At 37.6% G+C, this 14,291-nt stretch overlaps 1 protein-coding gene across 3 annotated transcripts in view; it reads left to right on the plus strand.

The window, feature by feature from the left end:
- Positions 1–4,594, plus strand: part of LOC126419844 (cytospin-A) — a 538,973-nt gene extending 534,379 nt beyond the window's left edge. For all 3 annotated transcript variants that reach the window (XM_050087094.1, XM_050087096.1, XM_050087095.1), the window contains exons 15-17: positions 348–491; positions 2,262–2,536; positions 2,623–4,594. In XM_050087094.1, coding sequence (XP_049943051.1) covers positions 348–491; positions 2,262–2,536; positions 2,623–2,712 — 509 coding nt within the window. In that variant the 3' untranslated portion in view covers positions 2,713–4,594. The remainder of the gene's footprint in view (positions 1–347; positions 492–2,261; positions 2,537–2,622) is intronic.
- The last annotated feature ends 9,697 nt before the right edge of the window (positions 4,595–14,291 follow it).

The raw sequence follows: 14,291 nt of genomic DNA on the forward strand, positions 1-14,291 counted from the left end.
TGGTCTGGGCCCTGACTTGTTATAAAATATTAAATTTCACCAGCAGTTTTATTTAATAACAGTGTACTTGAGATATGAAAATTTCTGTAAGAAACAAATTACAAAGTGCTTTTGTAAAACTCAAGATTGTTTCAGAATACAGTGGAATAGCAGGTTGTTTACAGTGTCTCTCAACAAGTTTCTTTTATTACAACACAAATTGTTGTGTTATATTTTATGATCTGTTGTAGAACGTGTATTATACAGAAGGGGATTTTGTTACAGTTTGTTATATTTGTACTCAGCAAAATATTATACTGTTTCGCAATTCATTTATTTATTTTTTTACTTTTCTTTTTTATGTTTAGACAACACAAACAGCAAAGCAAATCTCTACAATGACAGCTTAAAGAATAACAAACCATTGGGAGATGTGGTACAAGCTAATCCAGTGTCAATCCTGGCCAACAAAACAATGGATTTTGTGAGGAAAAACAGTTGCAGTGACTTAAGTACGTTGGTTTAACATTTTGTGTGTTAAATGCTAGTGCTCAATGTGAACAGGATAAAGGGTACCTCATTTTTAAAGATTTGTTACTTTGTAACAACTAGCAGAAAGTAGTTAAAAAGCCTTATTTTGTTTTAGTAAAATTACTTTTTAGTGATAAAAAATAAGCTGTTGTGATAAATAGGAGAATAACAGCCATGAATGGGCAAAAACTTCTACCTTACGTAGCCATATTTCCAGTTGTCTAGATCTTTCACTACTCATTTATCATCTATTAATGAGCTAGAATGAGAGTTTCACTCTGCAGCGGAGTGTGCGCTGATATGAAACTTCCTGGCAGATTAAAACTGTGTGCTGATATGAGCTGATATGCTGCTTCTTCTCTTGCATGGTGGTTATTAAACACAGTTCGTGGTGTCAGATAGAGGTTGCTTTAGGACCATTACTGCTTAGAGTGAAGCAGTGACTGTTATGGAACATTTTTGTGATGCAGAAGAGGCTCATAATGCTAATGAAACAGGCGTCTCCTCAATCAGCCGCCAAGCCAATATCCAGGGAATCAAAAATAATACCTGTTTGCTGCACTTATATATAATAGAAACTGTGCCAATTGTTAACCAGGACTACCAAATGTTTAAGAATAAAAAGTCTGTTCACATTTATGATACACATTCCAGTGAAAACATTAATTTTACGAGCCAAAAATTGACAAGGAACCTAGTGGGGATAAGACGTATGGGCACTGCGCTCTACGATGAATGAGCACTATCACTTTGTGTAAATGCTAGTACATTTAGGAATAAAATTAAGAACAATTTCCTTAGATACTCCTTTTATTTAGCTGATGAATATCACAAGACCAATGTGTATTAACAGGTTGAATGCTTGTTATTGTAGTTTTTATTACTTTGAATGTTACACTGTTACTAAATGGCAGTGTACAAGCCTGCCACCCAAGTTGCACAATTGTTGTTGGTTTGTGGTATATTATTTTATCATTCTACCTTATTTCATACCTTACCATATTTCGATGCCAAATTTTTGTATTTCCATGTACATGTCTTGTCCTTCATCTTCTTTACATTGTACAAAATATTTAAGTTTAACAAACTTTTGGTTAGCGACTTTCTTTTACAAATTAATTTCATACAGTGTAGTTAAACAGTCCGCTGCATACAGTAAGGAGAGTTAGTAATTATTTAATTTCTGAGACACTGTCAATGTCATGCATTACTTCCTAAATGAACTCTGGAAATCGAAATTGGTAGAAAAAGGGGGATGAGAATAAAACTTACCTGATAACAGGTTAAGTGTGAATACAGGAGAAAGGTGATACGGTAAGAGAATAAAATTTTGTAAAATGAATTGTTTTAGAATGTGAAGTAAGAAAATTTCTTGGAAATGAGTTATTATTTTTTTGTTCTATAGTGGAGTACAGTCTTGGGTGCATACCTGAGCCACATTAAACTTGTGTCCAGATCTTCACACTAATTTCCCTGATGTCATGAATCTTTTACAGATAAATTGATCGATACAGTTGTGTGTGGGTAGAGGGGGCCACTTAACCTTGTTGAGATAATCACTCTTGTAAAGCAAAGGCAATCAATGAAACAATTGACCTGCCTAGTAATTAGTACTGTGCAGTGTGCAGTAGAAATGTTGTTCTTGAGACTTGAGTCTTTCTATACCATGTATACATTTTAAATGTCACATGGCAGCAACCATTAACTTTAGTAGCTTTTTGTAAGTTTTACATTAGCAATTTATTTTACAGGTGAAAGAAAAGATCCTCTTTCAGCATTAACAAAAAATGGTGGCTCGAAGCGCAACGCTCTCCTGAAGTGGTGCCAGAATAAGACAGTTGGCTATAAAAACATTGACATCACGAATTTTAGCAGTTCATGGAATGATGGGCTAGCATTTTGTGCTATCCTTCATTCATACTTACCGGATAAGGTGCCTTACGACACATTGAATCCAAGTGAAAAAAGGAGAAATTTTTGTATAGCATTCGCAGCAGCTGAATCTGTTGGCATTCCTACAACATTGGTTAGTTGTGGAATATTTATTTATTTGCTGCCATATACTTCCACATATTATAATTATGAAATAATGCATGTACTTCTTTTTTTCAGAATCTGTCCGAAATGATTCAGCTGGAACGACCAGACTGGCAGCAAATAATGGCATATGTTACTGCCATTTATAAGCATTTTGAGACGTGAAATTAACTGAAATGCATCTTTTTATTGTTGTTCAGTGTTCTACAAAAGGAGATGTTTTAATTCATGATTTTATATATGAAGGCTTAAGAAGCATATGTTCTGTTTTTGTCTGTTGTATTAATGAATGTTTTGGACAAATTGAGAGATGTGACATTATCTGGTTTGAATGAGGTGTTTCAGAAATTTGCTTCTTGTGAAATATTGAGAGAACAGAGTGACTAGTGACTATTAATTGATGCTAATGTATTGTCCAAAGGTAACAAACAAGTAATTATTCACATTCCAACTGATTAATGCAGCTCAGAACAGTATCTTTATATGTCAAATGCCTTCCCCCTCCCCAGAAATAAGGGAGCTCTGGGCTTGAACTTGGATGTACAAAAGTGAGATTATTTCTCCTGTAGTGCTCCATAATTAATGAAACTACTCTCTGATGATAGTGAACAAGTAGCTTAAAAAGCAGCAGTTAAGACATTCTTAGTAGATCTGTTCTATTTGGTGAGTCTTATTAGAGAACACTCAGCATCACTGTTTTACTTAGTTTATTTATTGTGTACATTGGATGAGTGCAGCTGCTGATTGAAATAGATACAATATATTTTTAAGAACTGACTGTGTGTGTGTGTGTGTGTGAAAACCAGTGAGGTTTTAGTAATAGTAGCATAATATGACAGTAGAATCTTCATACATTCAAAAGCAGCTATATTTATATTATCTAGTCATAAAATTACTGCATTTTATAAATGACGTATATTATTGATGTCATTTTAACAGCAAGTGGTTTTTAAACTGTTTCCATAGATATGTATGTAAATAATGTATTGTTGGATGTATTGATTTAAGGAAATGAACTGATAAGAACTATTCAAAGAACTGGGAATTCTGTAAATTTTCAGAAAGGCAATAACATAGGTGAAAATGATATTAAATCTGCTTCTGTGAGTAACATCATTTTTATTACTGAAGTGGAATATTATATCATTCTAAAACTGTTCCATATTTGTGTGTGCATCAGATTGGTGGCAACTTATCAGCCATTCTCTCAGAGCATTTTGTACATTTTGTAGTGATTTGTAAGTGATGTACAATGAATGACTGATCAGTGTTCGGTTGATCATCTGTCTCATTCATGTAATTTTTATATACGAAAAATTATTTTGAAGGACTATCTTGTAAAGTATCAGAACTTCATTTGTTTATCTTGAGGGCTAGAAGGAGTTTATGTAACATGCTTCCATTTATCTGTGGACATACATTGTTCACTTTGATAAGAAGGAAACCATTGCAGTAGTGTACTAACTGAGAAATGATTCTCCACTCTGCGTTGTTTTGCAGTTTCTTTGAGTTTCATAATAGGCATTAACGTGTGTTGAAAATGCTGTTCAATACTGTACACTTTATTTACTTCTGCTTGTAGGTAGTTTCTGCACATTTTGTGGCTTTTCAGTGAATGGAGCTTAAGCAATAATATGTACAAGCAGTGCTTTAATATGCTACAGGTTGTATATGGTAGGTGGAAGCAGCTTGCTCTTCTAAAACTGCCTGTAGTATTTCTTTTATTCCAGAGCTAAACAGATTTTTTTTTCCTGTTTGTAATGCTGCCTTGGATCTTTCATAATCCAATCTAAAGGAGCTGATAACTGCTCCCTTGCCCTCAAGAATGCCCGAGATGGATCACATATGGAAAATGAAAAGGTTTAAATATGTTTTAGCTGTTCGATTTTCAAAGATTTGTTGCGAGTTCCTAAACTACAGAAAGATATTTTATAGTAGTCTGTTTGTAATACATGTATTAAATTGTAAATATACTTGTTAGTCATATGTATTATGCACAAATAAACATATACTGTAACAGTCATGATACATAAACTGTTAAATGTGACTTCAATATTCCTTATCATGGAAATACTCTTAACAACTTGCACTGCGGCTGTATAGATTACCATGTGGGTGGTTATGTTCATTCTTCTCTAATTCTGCTGCTGCTACAAAACCACACGTCCAAGTAAGGCAGTTAAATGTAGAAAAGGCAGATCAAAACCAGATAAATCCCCCTAGATGCTAAGGCTCACACATTAGAACTCAACTTGTAGTTAGCGCATGGCAAATGAGATTCATATTCACGAGAAGTTATTTGTGGGGTCACAGGATTACACCCAAAGATATCAGAAATACAGGAGTGTGTGTGATGTAACATTAAATTAGATTGTGCTGCTTCTGTAAGTACGAGGAATGTAATAATTGATAGTAGAGAAAAAGAAAATAATCTGATGGAAAATATGGAAAGGAATGAGTGAGTAACACACACACACACACACACACACACACACACACACACACACACACACACACTCTGTGTGTGTGTGTGTGTGTGTGTGTGTGTGTGTGTGTTTCATAATGATTATAACAAGGAAAGAAAAATTAAAGACAAAAGAGAGGATGCATCCATCCATCCATCCCATCCATCCATCCATCCATCCATAATGTCTGACCCACCTCACATGATGAACCTTCACCTGCATTCCACCCATGTCAGTTTTCGCTACAAATTGTGATAAGTGCAGTATACAAATTACACACTTGTGTGCCTCTCTCAGCTTGGAGCCTCAAGTGGTGATTTGTATTGCTTGGTACCTAAACTGGCCCTGGTTACATTTCGATCTGTGGAATCAGCTGATGGAAACTAACTCTGTATACTGTATTATAATCAGCTGTTACTATCTCGTAGTGCACCCTTGGTCTAAGGGTAGTGTCTTTGATTAGTGATCAAAACGTCCTCGATCCCAGGTTTGAAACCCATCACCACTTAAATTTTGAATAAAAATCATCAGCAGTGGTGGCTGAAGACTTCCAGCATAAGAAGTCACTGTTCTTCAGTCAACGGCTTTGTCAAAGAAGGCGGAAGAGTGGACAAAGATTCAAGGCCCTCTCTTGTCCTTGGGGTGGAAAACTGCCCCTAAAGGCAGAAGAATCGGCAATGATCAATGGCATAAGGATGAAGAAGGCAGTGGAAACCAGTGCATTAAACACACACAACATGTATACACAGGAAATGTGGCCTGTAATTGAAGAAGTGTTGTGATGATCCCTCCATTGGCAAAAGATACCAGGTTTGTTCCCCCCATTTGGAACTCTGGGAGGGGCCTGACAAGAGGGAAGTGACCATGAGAAAATGATTGAATAAACAATGAAAGGATAATGTTCTGTGAGTCGGGGCATAGAATATCAAAAGTCTGAATGTGGTAGGGGAGCTAGAAAATCTGAAAAGGGAAATGCTAAGGGTCAAACTTGGCTATAGCTGGGGCTCAGTGAAGCGAAATGGGAAGAAAGTAAGGATTTCTGGTCAGATGAGTATAGAGAAATATCAACAGCAGCAGAAAATGGTACAATGGAAGTAAGATTTACTACAAATAGGAAGGTAGGGCAGAGAGTGAGTTACTGTGAACAGTTAAGTGACAAGGTTTTTCTCGTCAAAATCTGCAGCAAACCAACAACATCAACAACAACAACAACAACAACAACGGTAGTTAAAGTATAAATGCCGATGTAGCAAGCCGAAGCCGAAGATGAAGAAAGAGAGAGAGAGAAAATGTATGAGGACATTGAAAGGGTAATTCAGTATGTAAAGGGGAATAAAAATCTAATAGTCATGAGGGGCTGGAATGCAGTTGTAGGGGAGGGAGTAGAAGACAGGGTTACAGGAGAATATGGGCTTGGTGCTAGGAATGGGAGAGGAGAAAGACTATTGAGTTCTGCAATAATAATACTGAATATTGTCTTCGAGAATCGCAAGAGAATGTATACTTGGAAAAGGCCAGGAGACACAGGAAGATTTCAATTATGTTACATCATGGTCAGACAGAGCCTCCGAAATCTGATATTGGATTGTAAGGCATACCCAGGAACAGATAAAGACAGATCACAATTTAGTAGTGATGAAGAGTAGGCTGAAGTGCAAAGAAAAGGGATATGGAAGTACCAAGCTGTTTTGCTTAACTGCCAGTATGGACATTGTAGGACAAAACCTCGGGCCGCATAGGTGATGGGGGTTATAGTAGCCATTCAAATAGAAATTCAGTTTTTCCCAAACCATGGTTACCACTTACACATTTTGAATCTACATATTGTAAGGTATCACACCAAATATTTTTAAGTGAAAAAGAAAAATTACGTGCATTTTTCCGAAGATTTACCTAGTGACCAGTTTTCCATACCTCGTCAGGTATTGTGGCCTGTGCCTTTGTAACAGGATTGCAGGTTTGCATTTCAGATTTTCTAGGGGTCTTCACACACTACTGTCTGAAGGCATACCAAGCGACTGCAGCAGACCATTTACTATTGGACTTCCATACTAGGCCAAATATAACACAACAGAGACGATTTTTTAATAATATAACTTAATTCAAAATTGTCATAAAGGGCAAGAGAGGTGGATGATAGCTTTCTGGTTAAAACAGATTAGAAGTCAGTTTTATTTGTTGTATTCTGGATTTTTCTTGGAAGTAACTAACTCTCATTAGGTGAACACCTTGGCCACCTTACCCAACGAGTAATGTGGCCATTTTTCCCAATTGGGTGCCCTGTTGCACTATTGATCCACAGAAGAACTAAAATAAATAACAAGGAACTACATTTATAGGCCAAACATCAATGTTGTAAAAAAGCACTACTATAAATGAGTTATATCAGATGATTCAAATAAAAAAAAAAGAAAATAAAAGCAAGCTCCTGCTATCAGTCTCATGCACAACAATGGTGATTTGTGTTAGAACTAGTCTGCTCACTTCTCCGCCAGCCAGCAGAGCTGTTCAGCGCAAAAATTATGCAATGGCCACTCCTCCCATCCTGGCCACTTTGCTCAATATACCCCTACCGATCACTATTAGTTTGTAGCCTACAAAAATTAATATGTTTCTGAGACAATAATTGCAGTAGGAGATGTGATGATAAATGATTACAAACTCTTTTAAATGACATTTTTCTCTTACTCATTCCACTGTGTTGCAACAGTCTTAATTTGATTAAATACTACTTGCTGCAAACATGTACCACATTTGAAGATGCACATTCACGAGTCCGTTACTTCTGTTTGACATTTATACCATGGCAGCTGATTGGTGCTAGATGTGCACACTCCTTGAGTTGTCAGCATTGGGAGACGAACAATGGAATGTTTCCTCCTCTCGCTTCCGTTAACCCTGCAATGACCACACTACATACCACTCTGCCCCCAACGTAAGCCGCAAAATTTACTTAGCTCATGCTGGATTCACCAAGGTCAACTGAAATTAAAATATTACTGTTTCTCTAAGTATTTTTGTATGTTATTGGACAAGAAAAATACTCTTTTTAAGAAGCTGTTACGGTTAGTTGACGTTTTGTGTTTGGCTGTTAGTTGCTTGATGCATTATATTACAAAATACGGCTGAGAATTGTTAGCCGCATGAATATTCATGTGGACCACAGTTTGAAGACCACTACTATAGGTACTCCAATAATGAGTATTTCATAGTGTGACGATGTTCCCTGCTTTCCTTTTTTGTTTGTTGTCCTCGGTGTTGACGTACTAGCTGAAAAAATAGGGGGTGGAAGCGCAACTACTGTGTACTGTAAATGCTGTAGCAGACAGATGCACAGTTGCGTTTCACAGTCTTCTACTTTCACTGTTCATAACCCCCAACATTACACAGTTACATGGCCAGTACACTACTGTTTAACTTTCAATAAGCCTCATTAATAGGTTGCAGGTGAACATTCACATACTGCTGCAATAGTTTACTATTGAACATCTACGAGCAGTAAAAGCCTAACCACAAAGTTCACAGTTCTTGAAGAATAGAAAGGTACGTACAGAGCAGACTCTGACACTGTCATTGTTTTAACACTTGGCGTAATTGTGTAACAGTTACTTCACAGTTAAGTTGAAGCATTGTTGTTCTACCCAACACAGGTTTCTCATCTGAAACTCTGCCGTGGGCCGACTGTCTCGGAACCAAAAATCGGGCTCTTATGCAATGAAACTGCACATTGTTGGAAGTTAAATTTACAGAAATTACAATTAAAACTTAATTCATTAAATTAACTGAATACATCGAAAAATTGGTTCTTTAACAGTTTCTTCTACTACAAGATTTAGCCTGAATTATTTGCTTATATCATGAAATTAGCAAATATAAGTACACAAACAATACTTTGGATAAAACTGTTACTTACTTTGGTAATATGTTTTCGAATAGATCCAAATAGATCCTTTAAGAATACTATTAGTTGTTCCTCCAAACGTTCATAATTAAGCAGAATTTATATTTGTTTATAATTCAGCAATAGAATTTCAGTTACGAAACAATTACTGATTTCACCCTACAACAAGATACTAACTACGTATAATTGAAATACATTAGAAAATCAATTACGTACGTAAAACTAAGCACAAATATATCTAAAAACAAAGATGATGTGACTTACCAAATGAAAGTGCTGGCAGGTCGACAGACACACAAACAAACACAAACATACACACAAAATTCAAGCTTTCGCAACAAACTGTTGCTTCATCAGGAAAGAGGGAAGGAGAGGGAAAGACGAAAGGATGTCTTTCCCTCTCCTTCCCTCTTTCCTGATGAGGCAACAGTTTGTTGCGAAAGCTTGAATTTTGTGTGTATGTTTGTGTTTGTTTGTGTGTCTGTCGACCTGCCAGCACTTTCATTTGGTAAGTCACATCATCTTTGTTTTTAGATATATATTTCCTACGTGGAATGTTTCCCTCTATTATAACCAAACTAAGCACAAAATTAGATCTGGTGTTATATTCTTTAAAACTGAGAGCGAACCTTTCTGTTTTATGAAAATGGAGATTATACTCGCGTATGTTAATAGTAATTAGTCAAAAATGAAGAAAAAAAAAAAAAAATTAAGGAAACAAGAGGGGAAGTAAAATTATCCCAACTTGCTTCATCACTGCAGGCAGTTTGGTTGAAGAGAAATCAACATATCTAAAAAGGGCAATTGTAGAACTTCCAAAGAAAAACTTATGTACAAAGAAGGTGACTGTTAAGAATCCATAGGTAACAGAAGAAATACTTCAATTGATCGATGAAAGAAGGAAGTACAAAAGTACAAGTCACTTGGGAATGAAATAATCAGAAGTGCAAGGAAGCTAAGGCAAAATGGCTGCATGAAAAATGTAAAGAAGTAGAAAGAAAGAAATGATTGTCGGAAAGACTGACTCAGCATATAGAAAAGACAAAAGAACCTTTGGTAAAATCGAAGTGAAGGGTGGTAACATCGAGATTGCAACGAGAATTCCACAGTTAAATGCAGAGGAGAATGTGGATAGGTGGAAAGACTACATTGAAGGCCTCTGGGAGGGGGAAAACTAATCTGATGATGGGATAAAGGAAGGAACAGGAAGAGATAGGAGATCCAGTATTAGAATCGGAATTTAAGAGGGCTTAAGGGCAAATAAGGCACAAGGGACAGATAACATTACCCCAAAATTTTTAAAATCCTTCGTGAAAGTTGCAACAAAACACAATTCTGAAGAATTCAAGAGCTGACAAGCGCGAGAATTATCACACAATTAGCTTAATAGCTCATGCTTTCAATTTATTTACAAGAATAATAATGGAAGAATGGGAAAGGAAATTGACGATGTGTTAGAGGACAATCGATTTGACTTTAGGAACAGTAAAGGCACCCAATTGTCAGTTCTGACATTTTTGTTTGTTAATGGAAGCAAGATTAAAGAAAAATAAAGACACATTCTGCTCGATGTATACATCAAAGAACCTACGACTGAAAGAAGGAAAAAGTTCAAGAGCAGAATTAAAATTAAAGGTGAAACGATATCAATGACAAAATTTGCTGATGACATATGCTGCCCTCGATGAAAGTGACGAAGAATTACAAGACTTGCTGAATGAAATGAACAGTGTAATAAGTACAGAAATTGGATTGAGAGTAAATAAAGAAAAACAAAAGTAATGAGAAGTAGCAGAAATGAGAACAGCAAGAAACTTAACATCACGATTGGTGATCACTAAGTAGACTACCTAGGCAGCAAAATAAGCCTAAGAATGGAGCGAGGAGGACATAAACAGCAGACTAGCACTGAAAAAAAAGAGCGATCATGGCCAAGAGACATGTGCTGATATCGCACATAGGCGTTAATTTGGGGAAGACATTTCTGAGAATTTACTTTTGGGGCATGGCATTGTATGATGGTGAACCATGGATTGTGGGAAATCTGGCCCAGAAGAAAATTGAAGTGTTTCAGGTGCTGTGCTACAGAGTAATGTAAAAAGAGGTAGACTGATAAGGTATGCAATGAGGAGGTTCTTCGCAGAATTGACGAGAAAAGGCAGCCTGATTGAAGATGGGGAGCCAGAAACATAGTTTAATACATCTTATTGTCCAGCATGAAAGAGGTAGATAATATTCATTTAGCATTTTCTACCTCGAAGGCTCCTTCTTCTTATCCTTTTGCGTCAGACCAGTGAGCAAATTGGTTAATGTTGTTGTTGGACAGCGGGTGACCAAACAACTTATTAAAATCTTAACAAAAAATATTAAATAACCTGTTGAAGCCTTGTTGGTATGAAATATCTCAGGAGTGCTGAAACCTTCAGGACAGGGATAGGAAACAGAAGACAACTTTAGGAGCAGGTCAGGCTGCAACACAATGGTGTGGAAGTGGACTGCCCCTGAGCACGTTGATACATTTTTATTTAAGAACTCTTTTATGTTACACAAGCATGAATGCCACACAATCCAGTGAGATACTCGTTAACTCTGGGCTTAAGCCCATTTCTACAATGCTGGCAGCTTACAAATGTGCAGCAAAATATGTGGCGAATTTGGAGTTATTGTATTAACAAATTCTGTAACAAACTTTTAATAATTGAATCCTTAAAAACCAAAATCCTTAATGAAACTTAAGTTAATCCAAAACATTTATCATCACAAACTTAAAATTATTAGCAAATACTGTTAAATTTGAAACTGCTCCATGGAGTGAGTGTAGCTCCCATCTGAAATGAACACAGACCTTGGGCACTGCTCCTTTTGGAAAAATTATTTGTAAGTATACAAAATTGACACGGATAGACAAAATTAATATATGAGCACAAGCCCTATTAGCAAAATACTAACAACCTAGAAATTGGTCACTGGAGTGCTGTAGTGCCCAAGTGAACTTAACCAGACCTGAGGCCCTGGTCCTCTGAAATTGTTTATATAGTTAAATATACCAATCCAGAAAACACATACTTAATGAACCTTACCTTTTTTAAAATCCTGCAACCATTTAACTACTAAAGTTGACTGTTTCTATCTGCTTGGCCGTACACAAACGCCATCACTGCTTGTTCCTGACATAAATACTGGACCATTTTGCTTCTTACATACGCTGCATCAATCACAGCAAGGAACACATGACACATGGTCAGAGGAACTGTCATTCATCAGTGCCATCTACCATGGCAATGATGCTTTTCCAGATGAATGGGGCTTTTTTCCTCCATTTCCAGTCAGCACTCTGTCCCTGCAGTTTGTTGGTTTTATTCAAGGTCACCTTGTATAATAAACAACTATGGGGGTGCCACTCTTATTTTAAAACATACAATTCCAAGCAAACTAGGTGTCAGGCACTGCCCTATTTTAAGAAAAATAACCATAGCAGGTGGAAAGTACCAAATATGTTGAGCTGCTATTGGTTATGTTAAACAAGTAATTCACGGGCAAGTAATGAATTCTAAAGTGTGTCATCCAGGGAGAACTTGCCAGCATCCAAACAGACTTAACAAAAATGAGTGAAGCACAATGGTAGGAAACTCGGGGCAGTCAAACCTTGTTACAGCATAGGCTTTATCAACCCATCACTGAGTACATACATACATAACTTGGTAGGAGCAGTGCTGCAACTGGGCAAGGGATTAGAGCACTTCTATGATAAGTTTCCACAGAAATAATGGATTAAAAGGATCCCATTGGTAAGACTGGGTCTTCCAGCCTCCTTCAGACAACCTAATACCTTTCTCATATGTCTGAGATGTTCTTCAAAGCTCATGCTATAGAATGCCATGTTATCCAGGTGCATAGTACGTAGGTGATGTGATTGATATCACTGAGGGTCAACACCCAGATATCTTGCATGACTGAAAAAAGAGGGTTTGGTAGCTTAATAAACTGAATCCACATATTTACCTGTCTACTGGCCACACTACGTCCCTGACTCTCATGTACTCCACTCCCTTTGGGTAAGCTAAGAAGGGAAAATATGTGTGACACACACACACACACACACACACACACACACACAAAAATTGTTAATCATATCCTCTAAAAATGGCCTACATATAGTAATTGAGTTAAAAATTGTGTCTTAAGGCCTTTGGTACTCATCTGTGAACTCTTGTTGATTGTGGTGTACACACACTAAGTGAGAAATAAATGTAGAATTACTATTATTTCGGAAGACAAACCAACAGTTTATTTTTTTTTAAAGGGGTGGGGTGGGGGGCATGTGCATCTTCTCTTATGTTGCTGGACAGGTTACTCTATTGTGGAATGCGTATAGGACAAGAGAATTTAGTGTTGAGTGTTTGTGATTTAAAGAGAGATTCGATGTAGTTTGGAGTCCAGTTTCTCATAAGTTTAGTAGATGCAGAAATTTTATAAATTAAAATAAACTTTGTGGGTTTGTGGTGAAGCATATTGGAATATTTTTACTTCCCCCCCCCCCCCCCCCCCTCCCGGGGCAGGGGGTTATAATAGGTGTGAGGTATTCCTGCCTGTCATAAGAGGCAACTAACAGGAGTCTCACTCATTTCAGCCTTTATGTGATGGCCCCCTGCAGGGTTTTTGACCTCCATTTTTCGAAAGTTTCCCGAAGAGTGAGCCAACTGGGTAATGGCGCGTTACATGGTGCATAGTGTCCATCGTGTGCTGGACTTCTTGCATCCTTTGTCGGCATGGATCTGCTCTTCCGCTTGTTCTCCAGCTGTCTGATGAGGTCACCCTCCTGGGTGTGTTTTCCTCCATCCTCTGTGCAGTATTGCTTTCTGCGCTGTCGGCGATAATGGAATTCTTACTCTGTTTGTGCCTGATATCCTGCATGGTAGCCAGTCGGTCGGAGTGGGTGGCATCAGGGCAAATGACCTGCCATGAAGTGTAGTACATCATCTCTTGCTGGTGGTCAAACACCAGCAGTCTCTAAGTGATCAAGGTCTTAACTTCAACGCTAAGAAATACTATCCCAATATCCCAAATCGTTCCCCCATTGCCCCCCCCCCCTCATCCCCCTGGCCACACCATGGGAAGAACGCCAGGCTACGGATGGCAGTGAAGCATACTCGTATGTACAAAAGTTGATGGGAAATTTTTTTGTCAATGAAATCTCAGTTTTTTTTGTGGAGCATTAAGAGGGCAAGTTTGGGGATGTGGAGGGCTTGTCCAAAATGTGGTCAGGGTCGGTCTTGATCAAAACAGCAACCTCTGCCCAGTCACGGGCGACACTCGCCTGTGACAAGCTGGTGGGATGTTTCTGTTTCAGTCACTCCCCATAAGAGCTGGTCCAGGGT

The sequence above is a fragment of the Schistocerca serialis genome, chromosome 9 (genome assembly GCF_023864345.2).
Source record: "Schistocerca serialis cubense isolate TAMUIC-IGC-003099 chromosome 9, iqSchSeri2.2, whole genome shotgun sequence".
Taxonomy (NCBI): Eukaryota; Metazoa; Arthropoda; class Insecta; order Orthoptera; family Acrididae; genus Schistocerca; species Schistocerca serialis.